The sequence below is a fragment of the Sander lucioperca genome, chromosome 18, assembly GCF_008315115.2.
Source record: "Sander lucioperca isolate FBNREF2018 chromosome 18, SLUC_FBN_1.2, whole genome shotgun sequence".
Lineage (NCBI taxonomy): Eukaryota > Metazoa > Chordata > Actinopteri > Perciformes > Percidae > Sander > Sander lucioperca.
Window position 1 is genome coordinate 2135782 of NC_050190.1, and position 23500 is coordinate 2159281.

At 38.8% G+C, this 23500-nt stretch overlaps 2 protein-coding genes and 1 long non-coding RNA gene across 6 annotated transcripts in view; 1 reads left to right on the forward strand and 2 right to left on the reverse strand.

Moving 5' to 3' along the window:
• Positions 1-23500, forward strand: part of LOC116036728 (uncharacterized protein C14orf93-like) — a 260214-nt gene that overhangs the window by 204052 nt on the left and 32662 nt on the right. The gene's annotated exons all lie outside the window — the stretch shown is intronic.
• LOC116036731 lies at positions 7136-9004 on the reverse strand. Its single transcript, XR_004101700.2, has 2 exons — positions 7847-9004; positions 7136-7777 (listed from the first exon to the last, which is right to left on the reverse strand). It is a non-coding gene; the product is annotated as an uncharacterized LOC116036731 (long non-coding RNA).
• The window catches only part of adck1 (aarF domain containing kinase 1), a 153756-nt gene continuing 139531 nt past the window's right edge, over positions 9276-23500 (reverse strand). For 3 of the 4 annotated variants that reach the window (XM_031280325.2, XM_031280326.2, XM_031280324.2), the window contains 2 exons: positions 22235-22428; positions 9277-9599 (listed from right to left, as the gene is read on the reverse strand). In XM_031280325.2, coding sequence (XP_031136185.1) covers positions 9440-9599; positions 22235-22428 — 354 coding nt within the window. In that variant the 3' untranslated portion in view covers positions 9277-9439. Of the gene's footprint in view, positions 9600-22234; positions 22429-23500 lie in introns of all 4 variants that reach the window. The other variant, XM_035994714.1, reaches the window with a different exon arrangement.

Sequence of the window (23500 nt, forward strand, 5' to 3'; positions counted from 1 at the left end):
AGGCTATCTAGAGTTAATTCTTTTTCATTTTGTTTGTTAGGTCATTGTTCGTTTTTTGAAGTGTTTTAAGCCATGTTTTGGGGATCCTAAACACACTGTTTTGTACTATACATGCCCGTGTTGCATTCATTACGATCTCATCTGAACATATTTCATTCATTCAAACAACTCTGAGTTGTAGTTCAAAACTTTTACAGCCAACTGTAAAATCTTGTGTTTTTTGTACGTGCTCAAGTCCATAAATACAGTTAATGGACACAGGCATGGAGAATGGGAACTGAAAGCTTATTTAGCAACGATTAGTTGGGGTCAGCTCCGGTTAGCTCCATCATAAAAATACAGAGTCGAAGACTTACAGCGGAGCTCCTCTGGCGGCCGGGCAGGACGGCGAAGACCCACTGGAGGCCGTGCAGGACGGCGAAGGGTGACACCCTCTGGAGTCCAGGCAGACCGGCGAAGGCTGAGTGTCACTGGAGGCTGGACAGGCGAAGGATCAGCTGGACTGGAGCCAGGCGAAGGCTGGACAGGCGAATGGTCAGCTGCTGGACTGGAGCCAGGCGAGGGGTCAGCTGGGCTGGGGACAGCTAGACCGGAATCAGGAGACGGGTCAGCTGGGCCAGGGCAACAAGGTAACCGGAACCGGCAACAAGGCAACTGGAACATGAGTCGCCCGGGGCGCTGACTGGACACTGGAGGCAGGAGTTGTGGCACAAGCCTGCACAATGAGAGAGTGAGAAAAAAAACGGGACATACTCAAGTGTCTCGTTGATTGTGTCATCTTTTTAGGGCCAGCAAGAATAGTAGGCCGGATGTGTTTCACCTGTTCCTGAGCCTTTGTGTCACCTGTCCCCCGTTTCACCCTCGTTACCTTGTGTATTTAGTCTTTGTGTTGTCTTTGTCTGTTGTCAGATCATTGTGTGTATTTCTACCCTGTTTGTCTTGGTGTTAGAGACTAGAGACAACTCTAGTCTCCGCTGCTCATCCAGTTGCAAATCCACGTTAGACATACCAAAGGTCTTCAAATGTACCACCGTTGTGAGGTGTCGCTCGGATGCCTGATGTTTGATAGCTGCCTTGGTGAAGCTCTTAAGGCTGTTAAAACCTGTGGTGTTCCATATTCCCTCACTGGTATTAAAAAGCAAACACAGCCAGCAAAATAGCTTGTTCCGCTGGGTGCTAGCTGTTAGCCAGTCATAGCGGTCATGGTTACCCTTCGTGCTTCGTACTTCGCGCTTCGTACTTCGTGCTGAGAAAACCCTTACTGCTCTGGAAAACAGTGGAAGCAGGTTGTGTGTTGATGATGGCAAAGGGTGGAGAAATTAGCAACGTTGTGAATTTTGGGTGTGCATGTAGCTTGGGCAACCCCGGTCAAATCCACATTTACAAATTCACAGCATGGCTGTAAGAAATGTGTCCCTGACATGTAGAGGCTATGCCAACAAAACTGAAACTACTTTCAATTCACCTGATGGGGCATTGCAAATACATTTGAAAAAAAAAGCCACTATCCTGTTAAAATACCATTACACTGGTTTGGATGGCCAACTTGTGGTTGAGGAATATTTACCTACTTTTGCATAATTTTGCAATTATGCACTCTGGCTGGGTGAACTGCACAGAGAGGCAAATTATCAGCAGCTTGACTGGTGAGTGTGTCTGCAAGATTTGCTGCTGCAGGGATTATAACATGTGAGGCTGGAAATGAGAGGCTGATATTCAGGGTCTGGACTGAATTTTAGAAGAAAATGTAGCAATACAAGTTAAAAGCCAATTTTTTTCATCTTCTCAAAGGTTGAGACAAACTGTTATGTGCTGCCTTTGCCTATCACTGAGCTTCTTAATCATAATTTTTCATTTAGTTTGGGAAATCTTGGGAATACAAAATTGGTAGGTTGGTCTCACACTTGGGTTCAACTGAAATATCTCAACATCAAATGTAATGGACTTCCATAAATTTGGTACAGACATTCATGTTTCCCTTAGGATGAATTGTAATAACTGATGTGTTCCCTTAGGTTGTCCTCTTTCTGCCATCATCAGGTCAAAATATGTGACCAAATTCCTACAAAACAAATGATATTCCAATCAACCTCACAGCTAATCTAAAATGGAGAGCATTGTAAATATCAAACCTGCTAAACATCAGCATATTAACATTGTCAGCATGACATTATTTTTAAGCTCAAAAGTACAAAAGTAAAGTCTTACAGAGACACCAGTCTGGCTGTAGACTCTTAAACTGACTATGTCATAGGTAATGCACACCTTCCTCACACAACGCGTTGTTCCGAACATGGCATTTCATGCTCTTACATCCCAGCACATTATTTGTGTCGCATTATGTTTTTTGCAAACGGCAGTTTTCTTTACAACACTGGTGATGCAGAGCATTTTAGTAAAGCCACTGTAGCAAAGCGCCGTAAGAAAAGTGTGCCTTGCTCTGAGACGTGTTTTAAACGTTTGTGTAGAGTTCCCTGGACACAAACCAGTAAGAGACATTAAAAAGAAATAAATTATTGTAAATCATAATTCTGTTAATGATGGTGCTGCAACATCAGAATGGGATTAGTAGTAGCTTACTTTTTCGCCTGCAGGATTGTACCTAAATGAAATTATAGGTGTAGCCTACTACCATTCCAGTTTTCACCAGTAATATTATAGGTTACGATTAAATATGAAATTAATACACTATATTAGAGCTTATACGCATTGACTCGAGCAGCAATTTTCTCCCACACCAATTCTCTCTCTGTTGCAGCAACCACTGTTTTGCTTTTTTTAAACTAAATACATGTTCCAACTCGCTGTATGTGCGCATGAGTTTTTCCGCCGACCAGTTTGTTTGTGGCTGTTACCATGGTGAATCGTAGTATCATGGCTCCATTCATGCTGCCTTTTTTATTATGGTGGTGCACGTGCTTAACTCTGAGTGAACCTACTCCGAGTTGATTGAACCAACTCAAATCAGCTGTTCTGGAACCGAAAACTCAAAGTTTCCCATCTCAGGGTAAATCAACACAGAGTTCAGGGTTAGACTCAGAGTTTGTTAAACCTCCTTCCTGAAACGGACCTCTGTATGTTAACGGCAGCAAAAAAAAAACGTGTAATGCTTATGAATTACAGTGCTTGACCTTTCGTAGCTTTTCGAACGAATGGTTCATGAGAACAGGCTGCCTCAAAAATGTACGTGTCAGGGATGTGGGCTTTAGTAATGAAACATGAATTTACGTTAGGGTTACCTGGACAGCACTGCATAATTATCAAAATAATACATCAAACACAGTTTATTGATCATTCCCAAACAAACACAAAAACAACATCATATTCAGTAAGAAAAACAAACCATCTGCACTATTTATTTATTTTATTTTATTTTCAGTCCTTCGGTCAGATATTTTGAGACCAGAGCAACAGGAAACAGCACGTCATTAACAACAGCTCATTAATGTCCATTACCACAATACATAACAAGCCATGACAAGTACAATTGAATTAGGTAGGAGAAGGTCAATATGAGATCTGAGCAAGACAAGGAGAGGACATATATTCAGTCAAACCTGCGGCAGGGATCAGCACTCTGTCCAGCAGCACATGGAATTAGTGAATCCAGCATGTTCTATCCATCCATCATCAGCCGCATATGTTATGTGAGAAGTTTATACATTTTCATTCAGTTATTGGTTTATTTAAAACAGGGACAGTGTACAATAAATGTACTGCAACAGATATATTTCATAAATATATAAAAATATAATTACATAACACTGACAACTACCTTAATGACAACATGACTCTTTGTTAACATTAGTTTTAAACTGACTACAAATAACACATTAATAGTTGTAGGGATATCATTCCACTGTTTTGTTCATGTAACTGAACAAGCAGTTTGAGCAAATGTTGTCGTTGAATGTTCCCTTCATTGATGATCTTGTTTGTCCTATTTCACCATAGTTTAAGGTATAGGGGAGATTAAAAAAAAATGTTTTAAAGTTTAACAAGATGTATTTTTCATTTGCAATATTGATGTGAGTTCATCTTTTGGTCCAGTGCTTTAAGAGCTTGGTTAAAGGCTCAGCCTGGAGTATGCAGTAGGTACTACATACTACATTCGTCTGTAGTATGCAGTAGGAGATTTCGAATACAGCCATAGCCACCTTGAGACTGGCCGTCATGCTAGTTATGGATATAGCACAGGTGTCTCCGATATATATGTACATGTATTGTAAACTGATTTATATTCAATGTTGATGCATATTGTAAGTTAAGACTTTTAATGTATGTGGCTAGTAGTGTAGTCAACGTAATATGCAGGTATACGCAGTATACCCGCTAAGAAATCTCCAGGATTTCCATATACGCACTTAAAAATGTGCAATGATACGCAACAACATAGTTTTGTGACAGAACTTTCACTTCAGATATTTATATTCAGAAATACGGGGTCGAGTAATGTGACAGCAAACTAAACTAACACTGCAGAACATGCAGAGAGACTTTTCTCATCTTTCATCGACCCGCTGAGCGCAGTGCGTAGTGTGTGCGTAGCGACCGGGCCCAAATGCTCTGCCTACACTGAACTCAGTATCCTCCCTTCACCACACATTTAAGACTAATATAAGTAGCCTATTTTATTTTGTCCTCGTTGCTTTGGGGTCAACTTTTGTGATCCAGGCTCAGGTCCCATGTGAAAGCCCTCTTACTGCTTTATATTCCATTATATTTTTGATATATTTTGAATGTCATCTGTGTTTTCCTTCTCATAGGATAAATAAAGGTATTCCAACCATTAATTGGTGCATAAAAGAAAATAAAGTCTTTGACGCTCAAAATAACCCTGGGGGAGGACACCTAGACCCCACACTTTGATATGCCCCCAACCCCCAAAGGCCCATTCTGAGCCAGATAAAAGAACTAATATATATATATATATATATATATATATATATATATATATACACATACATACATATATATATATATATATATATATATACATATATATATATACATATATATACATATATATACAGTGTTGGGAGTAACGCGTTACAAAAGTAACGCAATTACAGTAATGTATTCCTTTTTGCTGTAACGCAGTAATATAACGCATTACTAATTAAATTTCGGTAATATTATACTCGTTACAATCTCAGTAACGCGAGTTACAACGCATTTTAACGCAGCATTTAGTGGTGCATTGGTTTTTTTAAGAATTCACCAACACATTTCTTCACAGGAAAAAAAAAAAGCCGTATTATTTTCCTGTTGCTGTATTCGATGGTTGAGATGACTGCAGAGACAAATATATTTGCGAGATGGATATAATATCCATCTCGCAAATATATTTGTCTCTTCAGGAGTTATTACGCTGCGTTGAAGTGAGCTGTCCTGTTTCTGTTCCCGTGGTCAGAACCAGAGACGGTACGGACAGCATGTATGTCCCAACAGGTGACGGTACGTCAGCGGCTGACAGATATAAACATGTCGGGAATTAATGTTGAGGCTTGCTACACGTAAATATCATTGCATTTTATCAGCCGTAGAGAGTAACTATGCCTGTAGTGGAATGGCTTCGAATGACGACCAAAAACGCTTGTCTTTTACTGTGACCATTTACTGTTCAATATGTTGCAGTTTTACAAACAAGAAAGTGAACAACTTGAGCCTGACGGACATGTTGCATCTCAGTAAGCTAGCAAGAGTAGGCTACACAACAGACAACTTCCGTGTCAAAATAAAAGCACTTCCTGTGACAGTTCGCAGTAAAACTAAATTACTGTTAAATAAGGTTGTGTAGGCTACCTTTTCACAAATCAGCTGTAAATCAAGTACTGTAAATAATGTTAATAGTGAGTTTTAATCACACTATAATTGAACATTTCCTTTAGAGTGTTTTAACCTAAACAACATGAATTTCTTATTGAAGTGCTATAAACAAACATTTTACAACAATGCCGTACTTTTGATTGAGTATTTTCATTTTCTCCTACTTGCCTATTATACGTTTTACTTATCTATTTTGTATAACTTTAGTTACTTTGCATATTTATATTAATTATACAAAATATGAATAATCTATGATGTATTAAAGTGGATAAAGAGGAGACTTTATTGATCTGGTGGTGAAATTCACAAGCTAGCTGCCAAATCAAACTTCCCCTGTTATTTTGGTGAAAGTAACTCAAAAGTAATGCAAAAATAGTGTAACGCATTACAATTCAGAGACAGTAATATTGTAATATAACTAATTACTCTCAAATGACAGTAACTAGTAATCTATAATGTATTACATTTTGGAAGTAACTTGCCCAACACTGTATATATACATATATATATATATATATATATATATATATATATATATATATATATATATATATATATATATATATACACATATATACATATATATATATATATATATATATATATATATGTGTATATATATACATATATGTATATATGTATATATATATATATGTGTGTGTATATATATACATGTACCATGTGTTTTCTTTTCTGAGCCTGCTGCAGAGAGAGAGAAATGACATTAGTTATCTCGCTGTAAACGCTCACAGACATGGAGAGAGTTCAGTTGGAAGAATTTATTCAATGGAAAGTTGATGTACCAACTAAAACACAAATGACATATCCATGACAATAACTGGAGAAAATGGACCAAATACATTAAAAGCAATGCCAACAAATAACTGGACTATCTGAGAAGGACTAAGACAGAATCGCATTCCTGAAATGCCCCGGAAAATGTTTGTGTTTATGTTGGTTCCATATTGAAATTGTAATGGAAATACAATATATGGATGTACATGATGTAAACAAAAAAATGAAAATAAAAACAAAGTTTTAATTTTAAATTTTAATTTAGTTTTAATTCACTTTGGCAGGTGAGACAAGTGAATAAAACGGTGAGAGAGATGGTCATGATTAGATTGCAATGGTGTCTGAATTTCCCTTTACTTCAACACTTTAATTAAACATTGTCAACATTCATGTTCAGCCGTTTTGTGATCTTTTTAGCTTCTTAATTCATACAGCCTTTTAATTTAGCCTGTATTTCCAGATTGTAGTCTGGATCATTCATGGTAACATTTAACCACTAATATGGTTTTAAAACTATTGTTATCCAATTTTTGCTCTCCAGAATCTTAAAACGCACATATTTAGATCAGGGAAATCCTATAGAAAGACCACCCTAGTACGGTCAGTCTTTGGACCTCGGTATTTCCTAAACTCTGCTTACGCCCATGTTCTCATCCCCTTGTAAAAGCTACATAACTGCAAAGCAACAGACTTTTGCCTACTGGAATAAAGTTGAGTCTCCAATGATAAATAAAGTTATCAAGAGTTGCCCACTATGATTGCTAAAATACAGTGGGCAGGTCAATGGTTTGGTGTGACATCATTCATCACGTTGTTGGTACATAGTGTGCCTGAATTTGCCTATTTGGTCATGAGATAAAAAAAAAAATGGTGAACTGCATCCTGTGACCACCTGCACCTGTTGCATGCTTGTCAGTGTACTCTGGATACCTGTCTTTGTGTATGACTTACTTACCTAATGCATAACTGTGTTAAAAAAAAGGTAGCAGCTGACGCAGCATGATTTGGAGCACCGGGGCCTGGTGCTCAACAGGAAATAAAAGTTCTGTTGTTCCTTTTTACATTACAGCATCCTACACACATTTTACACACATCCACATGAACACTACTGATGTTACTGATTTCCACACCTCACATTTGTATTTAGTTAAACCTTATATATATATATATATATATATATATATATATATATATATATATATACTTAGAGATAGAGTAGGACTATACCACACTATAATTTACAGAGACCCAACAATTCCCCCAAGCAAGTGCGACGGCCCCAAGGAAAAATTTCCTTTCAACAGAGAGAAACCTCAAGAGACCCTGGCTTTAGGTGCGCGGCCATCTGCCTTGACTGGTTGGGGGAGAGGGAGGAGAGAAAGGTAGATTTAGAGAGAGAGCGAGAGAGAGAGAGAGAGAGAGAGAGAGAGAGAGAGAGAGAGATACAAAGCAACTGCAATAACACCCAACTATCACCCTCCAATGCTGCATCACTGTCTTTTCTGTGTATCGGAATTAATTGTATGATGGTATTTAAGGCTACGGCATTATGTTTAAGATTATCCGTAGCTGGGTTTGAGATCTATAGCCCTGATTCAAAGATTGCACATGGTAATTTAATTGGGACCCCATTATCTCAAGATCATGACTAAGTGAATCTCATAATCTGACAGTTATTGAGAGAACTGAAAAGCTTAGCATCTCAAGTAATAATAATATGCCTTAATAACTAAATACACAAATGTTGTGTCTTAAACATGTTATGCTCCCACTCAAAAGAAAGTAAAGACTAAAAGGAAGTTTTAGCGTTTTAGGGAAGAGAAGATGAAAAAAGTACAGAGCTGTAATCAGGACATGGTAGCATAAATAGTGAAAGCAGAGGAAAACAGCTAACCTGGTTCTCCTAATCTGGTCTCCGTCTCTGCTATCCCCTCTAAAGATCACCGATAAACATGTTGTATCTCAATAATTTGATATGTACTCAAACAGAGTATATGCTTCTTGACAGCTTTTCCATCCACCCAGTACTTCTCTGCAGCGTCTCCAGCTATTATAGCACAGGTTGCCAGATACAGTCAGTCAGCACAGGTACTGTATACCGTATATTAGATAATGTTTGAAGTTGATTTAAAGCTTATTAGGGTTCAAAGACATCAGCATGTTGTGTCTTTGTATGTATCCATAGAGTTACAAACTGTATTATTAACATTAACATATATGAATTTTACTTATTGTTTCCCCCTAGTTTAATACTGCTTTTACTGTTCTTAATGGTTGTGTCTGTTCTAATTTATATTTTTTTCACTTTATACCCTGTTGTTTTGCCTTGTTGTATATCTTTCTGTTTTTGTGTTGTGTCTTGTTTTATGCTAAGTTGTGTGTTGTACTTTGTTTTGTTGTTTTCTGTCTCTGTGATGCTTTATGCTAAGTTTTGTTTTGCTTGTGTTGTTTTTTTGTATTTTAAAAAGCCTTTTTTAACATCGAAGGCAGGGGACTACAGATGAAAAATAGCCTTTTGGCTAATTCTGGCTTTTTTAACCCATTGGAAATCATGTGTTTTATTAATTTGCGCTGTCCCCTTCCATAAATAAACTAAACTCAAACTCATATTAACATAAATGGAACTTTAGTGTGAGTGTGTGTGTATGTGTATGTGTGTGTGTGTGTGTGTGTGTGTGTGTGTGTGTGTGTGTGTGTGTGTGTGTGTGTGTGTGTGTGTTTGAGCAAAATGTGTTAAACTGCAGTACATTACAAAACCCTTGAGAGACAACAGCCAGCCTGTTGTTGATGTCCCAGTGCGATGTCCAGATGTGCCTCAGTGCAGAAATGCCAGCAGAGCAGTGAGCCAATGACCCAACATGGAGCCCTTCACCCACAGAAGCAGTTCATACATAGTGAGTCTCCACAGGTTGAGAGACTCTGCCAGTGTGATCTGTAGATGCTTCCTCCTGGACTGAGCCTTACTCCTCTTGTGCCTGTCAGCCAATGCAGCAAAATAAGAAAAGGGTCAGGCACAATTTGAAGGTATTGGGTTGAATCATCAAGCTTTTTTACAAATGTACTTGAGTTTTCCAACTTTCTGGAAAAAGCTGACAAGACTTGGCTAATACTTGTAGAATGAAAAAAACTGCTTAAGATGTTACAGAAAATACATCTTAAAAATGTAGACAAATAAGGAATCTATTACAAACAATTCCCAAACGTGTATATATTAAAATCCTTTAACTTGGGTGTCATAGACTCAAGGATAGTGTATTCTAAAACTAATATGAACTCATGTTAACAGAAATGCTTAGTGATCAAAGTGGGACTGTAAACTAGAGTGAGTTCATCCAGAAGTCAATGGCTTTATGGCTATTAGTTTTAAGCAACACTAGCAGCATGTCTCCAGGATGACCATGTCCGTCTAAACTGAAATACCTTAACAAATACTGGATTGAGTTTTTTTACAGTTTTTTCCGATTGCTAAACAACAGTGGGCACAACTGGAGTCACATGTGCAAAACTCTAACTCCAGTCTGTACAGCAGCAGTTCATGTGGACCAATCTCTAGTTCGTTTTTCATTGCTTGAACACAGTTTTCAAAACTCTACACACTTATCCCATGACTTTAACCACAACATGCACAACACTGTGGATTTACAGCACTTTGTTCAAATGCTAACACACTGCTGTCTAAACTGTTAACCACACATTCAAAACATTCAGTCTGGTGCCTATCAAACACTGCTGATTGGAATTTTAGCTGAAAGCCTAAGCAGGTGTCTTGTTTTAGATTAGTTAGTAGTGAACATATATGGTATTTATACAGAGAAAGCTCAGAAAGCCTTTTTTGTACACAAACACCAAATAAGAATGAAACAATTACACACTGTAATGTTTGAGAGAAACAGGTAAAAGAGCAAAGATACCATTATGTCCAGGTCAGATGTCTGAGGTTATGTACACAGCTATAAAAAAAGAAGTGAAAAACACTATCTTTACTATAGTAAAACTGCGTTCTTACTGTTTTTCAGAAAGTAATGGAGGTGAAAGCAATGGAAACACCACATTCATTTGCATTTAGAGATGATGCAGACATCCAATGTGATGAAGAAAACTTGCTGCATGATGCTGGAGAGAGGTAGGATTAGTCACACTATTCTTTGTTACTGTTACGTATGTACCTTTAGTTTTTTCCCCCAGTAATTCCATAAATTACCAGAGACAAAATACTATACTGAAGAAAACTGCTGATTTTCATTCATTCTTGTTTACTTTACGTAAAAATTGGTATATTATACAATCTATATCTTTTCCTTAAATAAACTATTGAGTAGTGTCAAGTCACTCAAATTATTCAAACTGTAAAGATGAGAAAGTTAGTAATTTCTGTATTGGTGTTTGATGCTAGTGTTTTTCCTCTCAGTGTGTTCTGAGTGACAGTGTGTGTTATCTAAATGAGGATTGTGCATAGTGTTTGGCTGCACTGAGCCTGTTCTGAGACGTGTGTGAAGAGTTGTGTTACTGTGAATGAGTTCTGCAGGAGATGTGAACTGTTTAGCTCAGGTGACTGTTGGTAATGCAGACTGTGGTTAGAGTTTTGCACATGTGGCTTCAGTTGTGCCCACTGTCGTTTAGCAATCGAAAAAAACTGTAAAATCTTATTTCATTCACAGTGCCAAGAGGGCGAGGCCCTCTTTTTTTGATGATACTTTGGTGATTCCAACCCATCCTCTAGTCAGGGGATCCATCCACAGGCTGACATTTTAATTCAACGAATACTTTGGTTTATGTCTAAATACCTGCAAAACTAATGACATATCAGCCTTAGCTGTGATTTATGTCTAGTGCTAATTCACAAATGTGAGCATGTTACCATGCTAAACTTTATTTTTTTCTTAGGGACTAATTACTGTAAATATGCCAGAATTAGCAAGCACACTAGTTTCCATCTGTTGTCCTTGGCCAGGTTTGAAATGATCAGCCTAAAATCAATCAGGTTTAAAACAATTTTCATGATGTAAAACATATATCAGTTACAGTAGAAGTGAAACACAGACAGATATAAGCAGAACACAGACATGGGCAGCGATAAGAGTATATTACGGTTCAACAAAGCAAAAACAAACAATTACAGAATGTCTTTAATTACAGGACAATTACAGGATTTTTTTCCAAGGCGTTTAAAGTATATCAGCCTGTAAATTTGGAGTCTGATTCTGAACTGGAAGAAGACAATGAGGAGGATATCACTTTTAAAGATCTCACATAAGCCCTCTCCACAGAGTCGGACGCTCAGTTTACTCTTCCCCCACATTACAGGTGTGCATACAATTAACTACCGGTGATGTTGATCAATATTCAACTTCAAGCACAGACACCAAGGCCGTGGATAGGTGTAGTGTAGCGAAATGCACAGCCCTTTAGACCAAGGTGATCTACATTTGCAGCAGAACAATTGGAGGCAAAAAGCCGCAGAAAGCTACTGGTGCCGAATAGCCTGGGTACTGTACTGGGGATGAAGTGCCTCAAGGAGTACCAGTTCCTGCAGGAGTACATCATCAAGCCACTTACAGCAGCATTGGACATTTTACAAAGAGATGTTGTTATTAGACTTTTATTACCAACCCTCGACGTCCTGATGTCAAGGACATTTGCCTTGAAAGACCCCTCTCAAAGATGACAGCTGGTCTTCCAGATATCATTGTGAAGGTATGCCTATATTCTTAAACCTCTTATCTTACATTTATTTGGGCAGATTTGTTGCAATATACCACAGCAGGAAAAGATCTTACTGCAATATTTGTTTCTAAAGCAGTCAGTACAACTATAGAAACAATAGTAGTTAAAATAATGGTATTCATCATCACAGCAACAGAAGATTAAAACAAAAAGGGGTCAATAAATAGCCTAAAACAAAATTAAATCCATGATATTGATCCCACATGGGAGGAAGGATGATTTTAGATCTATAGCGAGTAGCCAACATAAAATATAATTCAAATGACAAATTAAATAGTAATTATTTATAAAACTACAAGATTTAGGTAACATAGTATTTTCAGGCCATCCAGACACGTTTTGCTGGTGTACTGGATAGCAAAGACACACTTCTTGCAGCTGCCAGTTGCCAGAAGTTCAAACTCAGATGGCTGCGAGATGAGGGTAGGAGAGAGCTTGTGAGGGAACTTCAGACAGCAGTATCGCACAACTGCTCCTGCAGAGGACCCTGCGTCTGTGTCCACGATGTCAGCCAGCCAACATGAAATGGACGTCTTGCATTTGAGACAGAGCCAGAGGACTACGAAACAGAAAAATAAATGGACTGTATTTATAGATCACTTTTCTAGTCTTAACGACTACTCAAAGTGCTTTAATAGTTACTGGACAACAGATTCTCACTCCCATCTCGTAAAATACGGACGCTTGGTCAGGTGCCTTTGTCGTTGTTATTGCGCGTTATATAACGCTAAAGGAGACCTTTAGCGTCATATAACGCGCTTTATCTAAACGCATTGGTGTCCCTTTTGACGCTGTTATGTTAAGGAAAAGTTCGTGGGTGGGCTTACGTTTCTGTGACACGCGGAAATAACGGGACGGTTAAAGAAGAAAGCGACTTTAGGAAAGGTGCCACACGGGAGACGAACCATGGTCTCGTGGGTGAAAGTCCTGTGTTTGACCCATCCACCACCCCAACCAACCTCCCTGCGAGGAATTTCTGCCTCTGCAAAAGTCTTTGACTGTGGGAGAAAAGTTGCTGCTGCCCTCATTATTCCATACTGATCCTCTTGGAAACGATTGTCCAGGGGCCTGTTTCACAAAAGCAGAATATATAAATCCAGGTTAACTGATAAAGCGAGGCTTGACCTAGTCTAATCTGTGCATCCTGGCTTGGTGCATTTCACGAAGGCCAAGCCAGGCTGAGGAGGAGCGACTAGGTTGAGCCAGGCTGAAGTAATTCAGATAGATGCGCGTCCACGGCTTTCCTCAAAAGACCGCGAGGTCGATCACAGATTTACTGATGCCAAAATGGAGAATACGCATTGTACATACTTTATACAGAGTGAGCAGCAGCTTCTTGTGGAAGTATGATGACGTGAAACACATTATTTGTATAAAAAGAAAAGAAACACGGCCGCTGTAATGAAACAGCGAAAGAAAGCGTGACAGACGATCACGGACCGACTGAATGCGTAAGCAGCCTAAAAATATACATTAACTGACCACTGCTCTTAACTGAAACCGCCATAATCATTCCATTCAAGGATTAGGCTACTAATCATTTGTACAAATTAACAGTTGTAATCTTTGCCTTAAAAGTAAGCAGAAGATAATGTCACTCAGGAAATTTACCATGAAGATCAATTTTCTACAACGCTAGAGTATGATGCGTAAATATCTCTTTCACTCTGTTCCTCCCTCTCTCTCATGGGCTAAAATATAAATTTCCTAAGTCATATTAACTTCCACTGCTCGCTTTTAATGCAAAGTGTACAACTGTTCATTTTTGCAAATGACAGTGGCTCACTGAAATGGTTTCAGTTAAGAGCAGTAGTTCATAAATGTATATTTTTAGACATTCAGTGGGTGCGCTATTATCTGCCACGCTTTTTCTCGCGTTTTTTTTATTTTTTATAGAGGACGAGTTTCCTTCTCTACATATTATATGCCTTGCTCCCTTGTATATATGGACATAGAAAATAAAGACACTGAAGAAATTGGATTAAAATCTAGAAACTATAAAGATAATTAAGTGATAAATTCCATACATACTGTAAATAGAGTAAACAGAGTATATTCATCAGTTATTTCCCCTCAGCAAAATACAAGGTCAAAAACTATTGAGGTGTCCTCTCCCTGTTGTTACATGAATGTACAGTAGCCTACATCACTAGATAGTTACTGGTCCAGTGAACTAAGACTATAATTTGGGAGGATTGTACAATTAGGATTTGTTCTTTAAATTGTACAATCCTCCCAAATTATAGTCCCAGCAATAACAACACAAATTGTGTGTTAAGAATGCCAAATACAATGCACATGGAAGCGGAACAAACATGATCCTTTCTTGTTAAAGAATTAAAAAAAAATGTATCAACTAAATAATTCAAGGTGCATTGGTCAACTATAGAAATGTACAGCATTGTATTGCCCTTAGTAACAGATTTCATTTAAAACACATTTGAAATTGTATCAGCCTTTTCTAATTATCTCAACAACTGCCATAATACATTCATCAAACTTCTAACAACAATATGAACAGCAGTCTTCATACAGCAATATAACAGTAACAATGACTGTCACATGAATAATTATAAAAAAATAAATAATGGTCACAACTTTAAATAATAACAGTACTTAAATGAACAACAATATGCACCTGTTGTATTTTAATCCAGGCTGATAACAATAGGGTAAAACCACTGCTGGGTGATCAGAAAAGACTCCAGGATTAAATAAATCCTGGCTGTTAGCCTGGTTGGGAGCAGGCTAGCTGCACAGAATAAATCTCCATGGTGATTTATGTGCCTCCACTTTCGTGAAACCGAGTCAAGGCTAAATTCATCCAGGATAACGGGGAAATCCCGGCTTAATCCCTTATCTTGGTTTTGTGAAACAGGCCCCAGCTCTGTCAGCTGTCTGTCAAGGATGTCGTTCCATATGCGTCTTAGGTCACATAACATAATTTCTCACACTTGTTGCTTTCCCCAAACTAGTTGTGACCACTGATCCTGCAAACCTTGCCGGGAGCTCTCTCTCTCTGGTCCCAGCTGTGATGTCCCAGCTCGTGTTTTCATTTTTCTGCATCAACTCTTCTGTTAGCTTCATTACTTGCTCAAAATCACACCCTGTATTGTCTCTAAACAGAGCAAAGCTCTCTTTTAGTCCCTCAATTAGGTGGATTCACTCAGAGACTGACAATGTTGGGCTTTGTAAACCCTGTGTGGCAAAATCGCTTGTCTGAAATAATTTTCCATTTTCTAAATGTGACGAGTAAAAATAAGAACTTTTTTGTTTGTTGCAGCAGGGATTGCGCCTCAATTGGCCGCTGCTTTCAGCATACTCAGCAAGTACTTCTAATTACATCGAGTAACGTCAGTACTTTGCTCACTGCTCCAGATTTGGAGCTCCAGTGCGTCTATGGATCGCTCAAGTTCCAAGCACGGGCGTCCTGGATGAAGCTCCTTTTGCGCTGCCACAAACACTGTGTGCCTCCTGCTATAGAATAGAATAGAATTTTGTTTTTATGTCCTAAATTATTCTTGTTTTTAGCTATTTATTGTCTATCTTGTTTTTTTTATCTGTAATGTACCTTCAGTTGTGGCACTCAACACAATTTCATTGTATGGGTCTCTGTGCAATGACAATACATGTTTATCTTATCTCTTATCTTATCGAAAAGATCTAGTCTGAATAAACCCTTCACAAATGGCTCATTAACACTTCTCTTCTCAAAGATCCTGATTTTGACCGTTTTAGAGCAGAAAAAGAACACGAAGATGAACTGGAACAAAAAATTGAAAGATTCAAAAATATTAATACAAGTAGGTCCGTTTTGTGGGTATTCCCGAGGGTAAAGAAGGAGGAGATGCAGTAAAGTTGTTGGGGGAGCTGATTTGGGAACTGCTGAAAATTGAGAGACAATGTGAGATTGAATGTGCACATAGAACTGCCGGCCAACAGCCTGAGGCTGGGGACCGACCCAGAATCATGCTTGGGAGATTCCTGAGATCCTAGGACAGGGACTTGGTATTGCGTAAAGCGAGAAATAAGAGCAAGCTAACCTGGAAGCATATCAACATCATTCTTTTCCAGACTTCTCCTGAGCTACACAGATGAAGCATGACAAATTCAAGGAGTGTAAAAAGAAACTTCATGAGCGAGAGGTGAGATTCAGAATCTTGTATCCTGCCAAACTCAAAATAGACTCTAGGATGGAGTTTGACATACAGTAAAAACAAAGCAGCTGTAGGTACAAAATTCTGGAATTAAGGTGTTGGGACGAGCTTGGACTGCGGGACCTAGTGCCTGTAATACATTACTACCCATGGCACAACAGTTGGTTAATATTTTATAAGAAATACTTATTCAGACGAGCTCTACCACTGTCAGCAGTACAGCACCAGACATATGAAGGTAAATATGGTGCAAAAAGGGAGAGCTTGTAGAATACAATGTGAGAACTTGCAGAACAAAAAATCTGAACTTGTATGTTAAAATTTGCACTTGTAAAAATTTAATTTGCACTTGTAAAAATAAAATTTGCACTTGTAAAAAATATTCACACACATGTGATCTGAATTTGAAGTCATACAAAGAAAAAAAACATGAGAGCTTGTAAAAAAAATCTGAACTTGTAAGTTGAAATTTGCACTTGTAGAAAATGTTCACACACCTGTATTCTGAATGTGAAGTTACAGAAAAAAATATTCACAAATGTGTATATTGATATTTACATGAACACAATGACAGCTGCAAACTTATAATGCAACATTTACTCGTATACTTTTTTTTTTACTCTGGTTCATTTACCATCACAACCACAACTCAGTGATTACAACCTCTGGAATCTGTCACTGCAACTTCACATATGTGCTCTCTCGCATCACAAAGTGGCCAATCTGCGCACCTCGACTTTCACAACACTCTTGACGATACATTTGGTGCAAAACTAATTTGTACCTGTGGACTTAGGCTGTGGAGCTCTGAGATAACAGAACGGGAAAAGCCTTCTTATATACAGTCTATGGGAAAAGCAGGGTTTCTATCGCCAGATGAGGGACAACTCTGTCCGGCTTATTTATGTAGCATGGAAACTTGGTGGAATAGAATGCTAGCGTTAGCTTGCTAACTAGCAGCCAGCCCGCTTCTAAATAAATACCTTTTAATTATCTAAACACTTTTTAACAGTCAAACTAAAACACTGGCGGTGAGCTCCAGGGCCTGCAGCCGCAGACGGACCGTCATCAGTGGGGATCGACCAGCGTAGCAACACTGCTTTTGCCAGAAAGCTTCGCTGCCGACCTCGACCTGCAGTCGGAGCTCCAGCGGGACACGGAGAGCCCCACATCCGGTAGCAGCGGCCCATCCCCCGGCCATGACCAGAGCTTGCTTTGCTGATGTTGTGCATCCCTGCTAAGAATTGCACCCGCTTGGGCAGAAACAATAATTTCTGCAGAATTCATTGCTGCCGAAAATTGCATCTAAGTAGCAAGGAAATGCTACTACAGAGTCTGATAAAACATTGATGTCTCTAAACCTTCTAAAATCCTAATCATTATTGATGAACATGACAGAGAGATTTACTATATTGCCTAGTTTTTAAACAGTACATTGCCTTATAAAATCATTATTTTCCCTAGTGGATGCAATTCTCGGCAGGGATGCGAAACTTGGCACCTGTTACCCACTGATGACGGTCCGTCTGCGGCTGCAGGCCGTGGAGCTCACCGCCAGTGTTTTAGTTTGACTGTTAAAAATGTTTAGACAAAAGGTATTCAGAAGCGGGCTGGCTGCTAGTTAGCTAACGCTAGCATGCTATTCCACCAAGTTTCCATGCTACATAAATAAGCCGCACAGAGTTGTCCCTCATCTGGCGATAGAAACCCTGCTTTTCCCATAGACTGTATATAAGAAGGCTTTTCCCGTTCTGTTAGCTCAGAGCTCCACAGCCTAAGTCCACAGGTACAAATTAGTTTTGCACCAAATGTATCGTCAAGAGTGTTGTGAAAGTCGAGGTGCGCAGATTGGCCACTTTGTGATGCGAGAGAGCACATATGTGAAGTTGCAGTGACAGATTCGAGAGGTTGTAATCACTGAGTTGTGGTTGTGATGGTAAATGAACCAGAGTAAAAAAAAAGTATACGAGTAAATGTTGCATTATAAGTTTGCAGCTGTCATTGTGTTCATGTAAATATCAATCTACACATTTGTGAATATTTTTTCTGTAACTTCACATTCAGAATACAGGTGTGTGAACATTTTCTACAAGTGCAAATTTCAACTTACAAGTTCAGATTTTTTTTACAAGCTCTCATGTTTTTTTTCTTTGTATGACTTCAAATTCAGATCACAGGTGTGTGAATATTTTTTACAAGTGCAAATTTTAACATACAAGTTCAGATTTTTTGTTCTGCAAGTTCTCACATTGTATTCTACAAGCTCTCCCTTTTTGCACCATATTTACCTTCATACAGACAAGGCAGAGACCCTTTGTGTGTGTGTGTGTGTGTGTGTGTGTGTGTGTGTGTGTGTGTCCAAAGCCCTGTCCCTCACCCATCGCCTGAAAACTGACCCCAGCCCAAGTATTTATGGTTAAAATAAAAAGTGTATTTGTACTTATTATTTTGTCATTATTATTATTATTATTATTATTATTATTATTATTATTATTATTATTATTTTCACCTTTTCTGTCTACTTTACTATCTAATATTGTATGTACTGTCTGGCTGTTCGTGGTGGGGGTTCTGTATTTAGGTTTGTACTGTTTAAAAGCAATAAAAATGATTTTTAAAAAAGTTTAATGTTTTATCTAAATCATGTAATTTTAAAAATTTGATTTTATTTGACAGTGGAAACATTGGAAAGTGTAAATTATAAGGTTTCTGTTTACATTCTGAGACAAATGTCAAATGCAGTTAGGTCTGTAACAGACAAAGACCTGGTCTGCAGTCCTGTGGGCACGTGTCCTGTGAAGATACATTGTTTAAACTCACTCAACCCTGCTTTGCCATCCCAAGAAGGGTGGAATGAGTGCTGCTAAACCGACTGACTGGTGTCTGACTTTGATCAGACCTTAGGGTGGAGTACAGGGTTTGTACAGGGTTTCTTCCCCTCAGCAGTCAGCCCCATTAAAGGCCCCGGACCCCCACTGACATTGAATCTAATCCTTCATGTTGCCCTCTGCACATTCTGTTTATCCTGAACTTTGCACATCCCTCAACACACAGCCTGCAATCCAGACAGCCTCTTTTTTTTTTCTTTCTTAATGTTTTATAGTTATACTGTATGTATGGGTTATTTGTTTCTGAGACGAGAAATCTCAACCCCCCTCCAACCCTTTCTACCCCCCTCACCAACACCAAGGCCTTTGAGGATCCATCTCCTTCACTGCCCCATACCCCACCCATGCCACTGGTCTCTCTGCTCACCCTTTGCCCTTATTACCCCTTGTCCCCTGTTGGAGTTCACTGACCAGATGAAGGAGCTGGTTAATGCTGGAACCAAATTTACCCCCCTTCTCCCATCCTTTGCCCACGGCGTCCACCTGCCCCCGTTTTGACACATTCACCAAAGGTAAAAAGCCAGGCGCCTCTGCCCCCTCAACAACGGCAGCTAACTCTGTCTCCCTAGGCTGATAAGGATGCTTGTGTACAAAATGCAGTGAGCTTTAATTGATAAGTGCCGGGTCCAGGCTGCACCCCTAGTGGCACTCATGACTCTTTCCATGACAAGCCCGGGCCCTGTGTATTAAATTATTCCTCAATTTATGTTGTGATTGGAAAAAGTAAAAAAAAAAAAAAATGGTGAATCCGCCAAGTAACAAGACGCACTCAACTGCAAATTTGGCAAATTTAGCATCCATTCCTCGTCAGCCACACCCTGTCCCAAAAAATGAGGCAGATAATTGTTTTAACACACTAACACCAGCCTTACTAAACGTCAGGTTTTGCAGGAAATCTTTTTATTTATTTTTTAGATTTTAGATGTTTTTGATAGCTATGGACTGACTGAGCATGTGACGGAGCCCAAACACAATAAGGGGCACATTCTGGACCCGATTGTCTCCAAGGGTCTGAACATTTCCAAGGTTATAGTGACTGATGTTGCTCTCTCTGATCATTCCTGTGTTTTCTTTAACTGCACTATCTCTGTGCACACAAGTGTTCAAACAGAGATATATCACTGAAAGCACCTGTGAAACATTCATTCAGCTTTTCTCCTCCACACCTGCCCCCTTGGGTCAATAAGCTTGTAGATCATTTAAATTCTAAAATTACAAATGTTAATGATGCCATTGCTCCCACTAAGGTGAAAGCTATCTCTGTTAAGAAAATATCAGCCACGCTGGTAAGAACAGAAAAAAAGAGTGTCGAAAAGCTGAACGCTGGTGGCGAAAAACAAATCTCCAGGTCCATTATGACATCTATAAAGAGAGACATTGCATTTATAATTTTGAACTCAGGAATGCAAAGCGGTCCTTCTTCTCTGACATTATCGCCAAAAACAATAATAATTCACATGCTTTGTTTGCTACTGTCGAGGTTAACAAATCCTCCAGTATCAGTGGCATCTGAACTTTTATCCACCAAGGCCTGCAATGACTTTGCCTCCTTCTTCACTGACAAAATTCAGAAAATTAGACAAGCTGTCAATACCTCCATATCAAGTACAGGATATGTGTTGTCACAGTGTCCACGCAAAACCAATTCAAATATGAATTAATTTTATGCGATCAACCATAAAGACCTGGAGAACATTATACAACATCTGAAAACCTCCTCCTGTTGCCTTGATATTCTGCCAACGGGCTTTTTCAAAATTTGTTTTACTTCAGATCTTCCCACAGGCCCTAAAAACTGCAGTCATCAAGCCACTACATCACTAATAAGCAATTATAGGCCGATATCAAACTTTCCATTTTTAAGTAAAATCATTGAAAAGAACAGTTTTGATGCCTTCCAGTCAGGTGTTCAACCACGGCTCTGGTTAAAGTCTTTAAAGACATCCACTTAAACACAGACAGTGGCAAAATTTCAGTCTCAGTAGTACTTGATCTCAGTGCTGCATTTGACACGGTAGACCATAACATATTACTAGACAGATTGGAAATCTGGGCTGGACTTTCTGGCACAGTAGGCTCCGACTACTTTGTGTTATAGGTAATTATGCATCTGAGCTGACAAATATGACGTGCAGAGTTCCCCAAGACTCCATTCTGGGGCCTCTTCTGTTTAACATCTACATGCTTCCACTGGCTCAGATTATGGAAAACAAAATAAGTTATGATAGTTATGCGGACGACACATACATTTACATAACCTTATCGTCTAAAACTAAGTAAGTGCATTGAACAATTGATATTGTTGATTGAACAAAATTGATTTCAAAATACTTCTGTTGGTTTATAAAGCATGGAACGGTTTAGGGCCAAAATACATTTTTAACTGCTGATACATTATGAACCACCCAGACCTCGGAGGTCGTCTGGGACAGGTCAGCTTTCTGCCCCCAGATTCAAAACTAAACAGGGAGAAGCAGTGTTCTGTTTTTATCCACCACATTCTGTATCAGGAAGAAAACTCCCAGAAAACTCTGGTTAACAAAGGTAACCACGGCTTTTCGGCAAATTTCAGTTTCACCACTTTCCTTACTAAGGGACAATTTTCAGAGAGTTGTTGTTATGGACAAAATGTCTCATAGGCTTTATCTACATCTTTAACATAAACTTTATTCCAGTCTTGTTTTATTAGGTCTTATACCATCTGATTTTTACTTGAAGTTACTTGAAGGGATGGCTCACTGCGGCATGTTCCAGTGTCACTTCTGATGTCAATTCAAAGCAAGACAAAATGTCTCATGAAGATAAAAAAAGATTTACTGGTACGAGTTCAATCTTTCTGACCTGGCCATGGCACGAATGCAGCAGCGGGACATGTTGATGAAGGATGAGGAGGAGGCTCTGGTCTGTAAGGTGGTCTCAATTCCCCTTAGCAGGTCGTTGGTCTTCAGTAGCAACAGCATCTGCCGGGGTACTCGATTCAACAGCTCGCTGATCTGTGGGAGGTATAGAGCTGCATTGGTCCGTATCTCAACATCCTGGCAAGGGAGAAAGAAAAAAATACAAGCCATCTCTTTACTGGTTATGTACAAGTCAAAGGCCCTGTACGCCCATACTGATGTTTTTCACTGATTTTGACCGACTAGATCTCTTCTGGGTGAATGCACAGGCCCACCTATCTTGACTCTTCAAGGTTCGTTGGAGCAGGAAAACACACTGTCCGCCTTTATGATTTTAATTAGTATATGAGGAGTTTGTGTGTTCATGTATGATCAGTGTGGGAAGTTGAACGCGTGAAATGGATTCTTTACAGATGTTGTGCATTTGAATCATGAATGTACAGTAGTCTACACGATATAGTTATTGGTTCAGTGAACTAAGACTATAATTGGGAGGATTGTACAATTAGGATATGTTCTTAAAATGGTACAATCCTCCCAAATTATAGTCCCTGTTTACTGGACAACACAAATTATGTGCTAAGAATACCAATTTATTGAATCCTTTATTGTTAAAGAATACAAAAAAAAAGAATCAACTAAAACAATTCAAGGTGCATTGGTCCACTATAGAAACACACATGTAAAGCACTTCATATATTGCCCTTAGTAAGGGCAATATATGAAGTGCTGTGAAGCGACTTCATTTAAAACACATTTGGCAACTTTATCAGCCATCTCAACAACTGCCATAATATATTCATCAAACTTCTAACAACAATATGTCTTCATATAGCAATATAACAGTAACAATGTCACATGAATATTTATAAAAAAATAATGGTCACAACTTTAAATAATAACAGTACTTAAATGAACAGCAATATGCACCTGTTGTTTTTTAATGCAGGCAGATAATAATAAGGTAAAAGCACTGCTGAGTGAACAGAAAAGGCAGCAGGATTAATAAATCCTGGCTGTTAGCATGGTCGGGACCAGGACAGAATAAATCTCCATGGTAACTTAGGTGCCTCTGCTTTTGTGAAACTGTGTCAAGGCTAAATTGAGCCAGGATAACTGGGAAATCCCGGCTTTACGGAGAATTCCGGCCGATTTTTACCTGAATCTTGATCGCTAGATGTCTCCGAGTACTGTCGATAGGAAAAAAAAA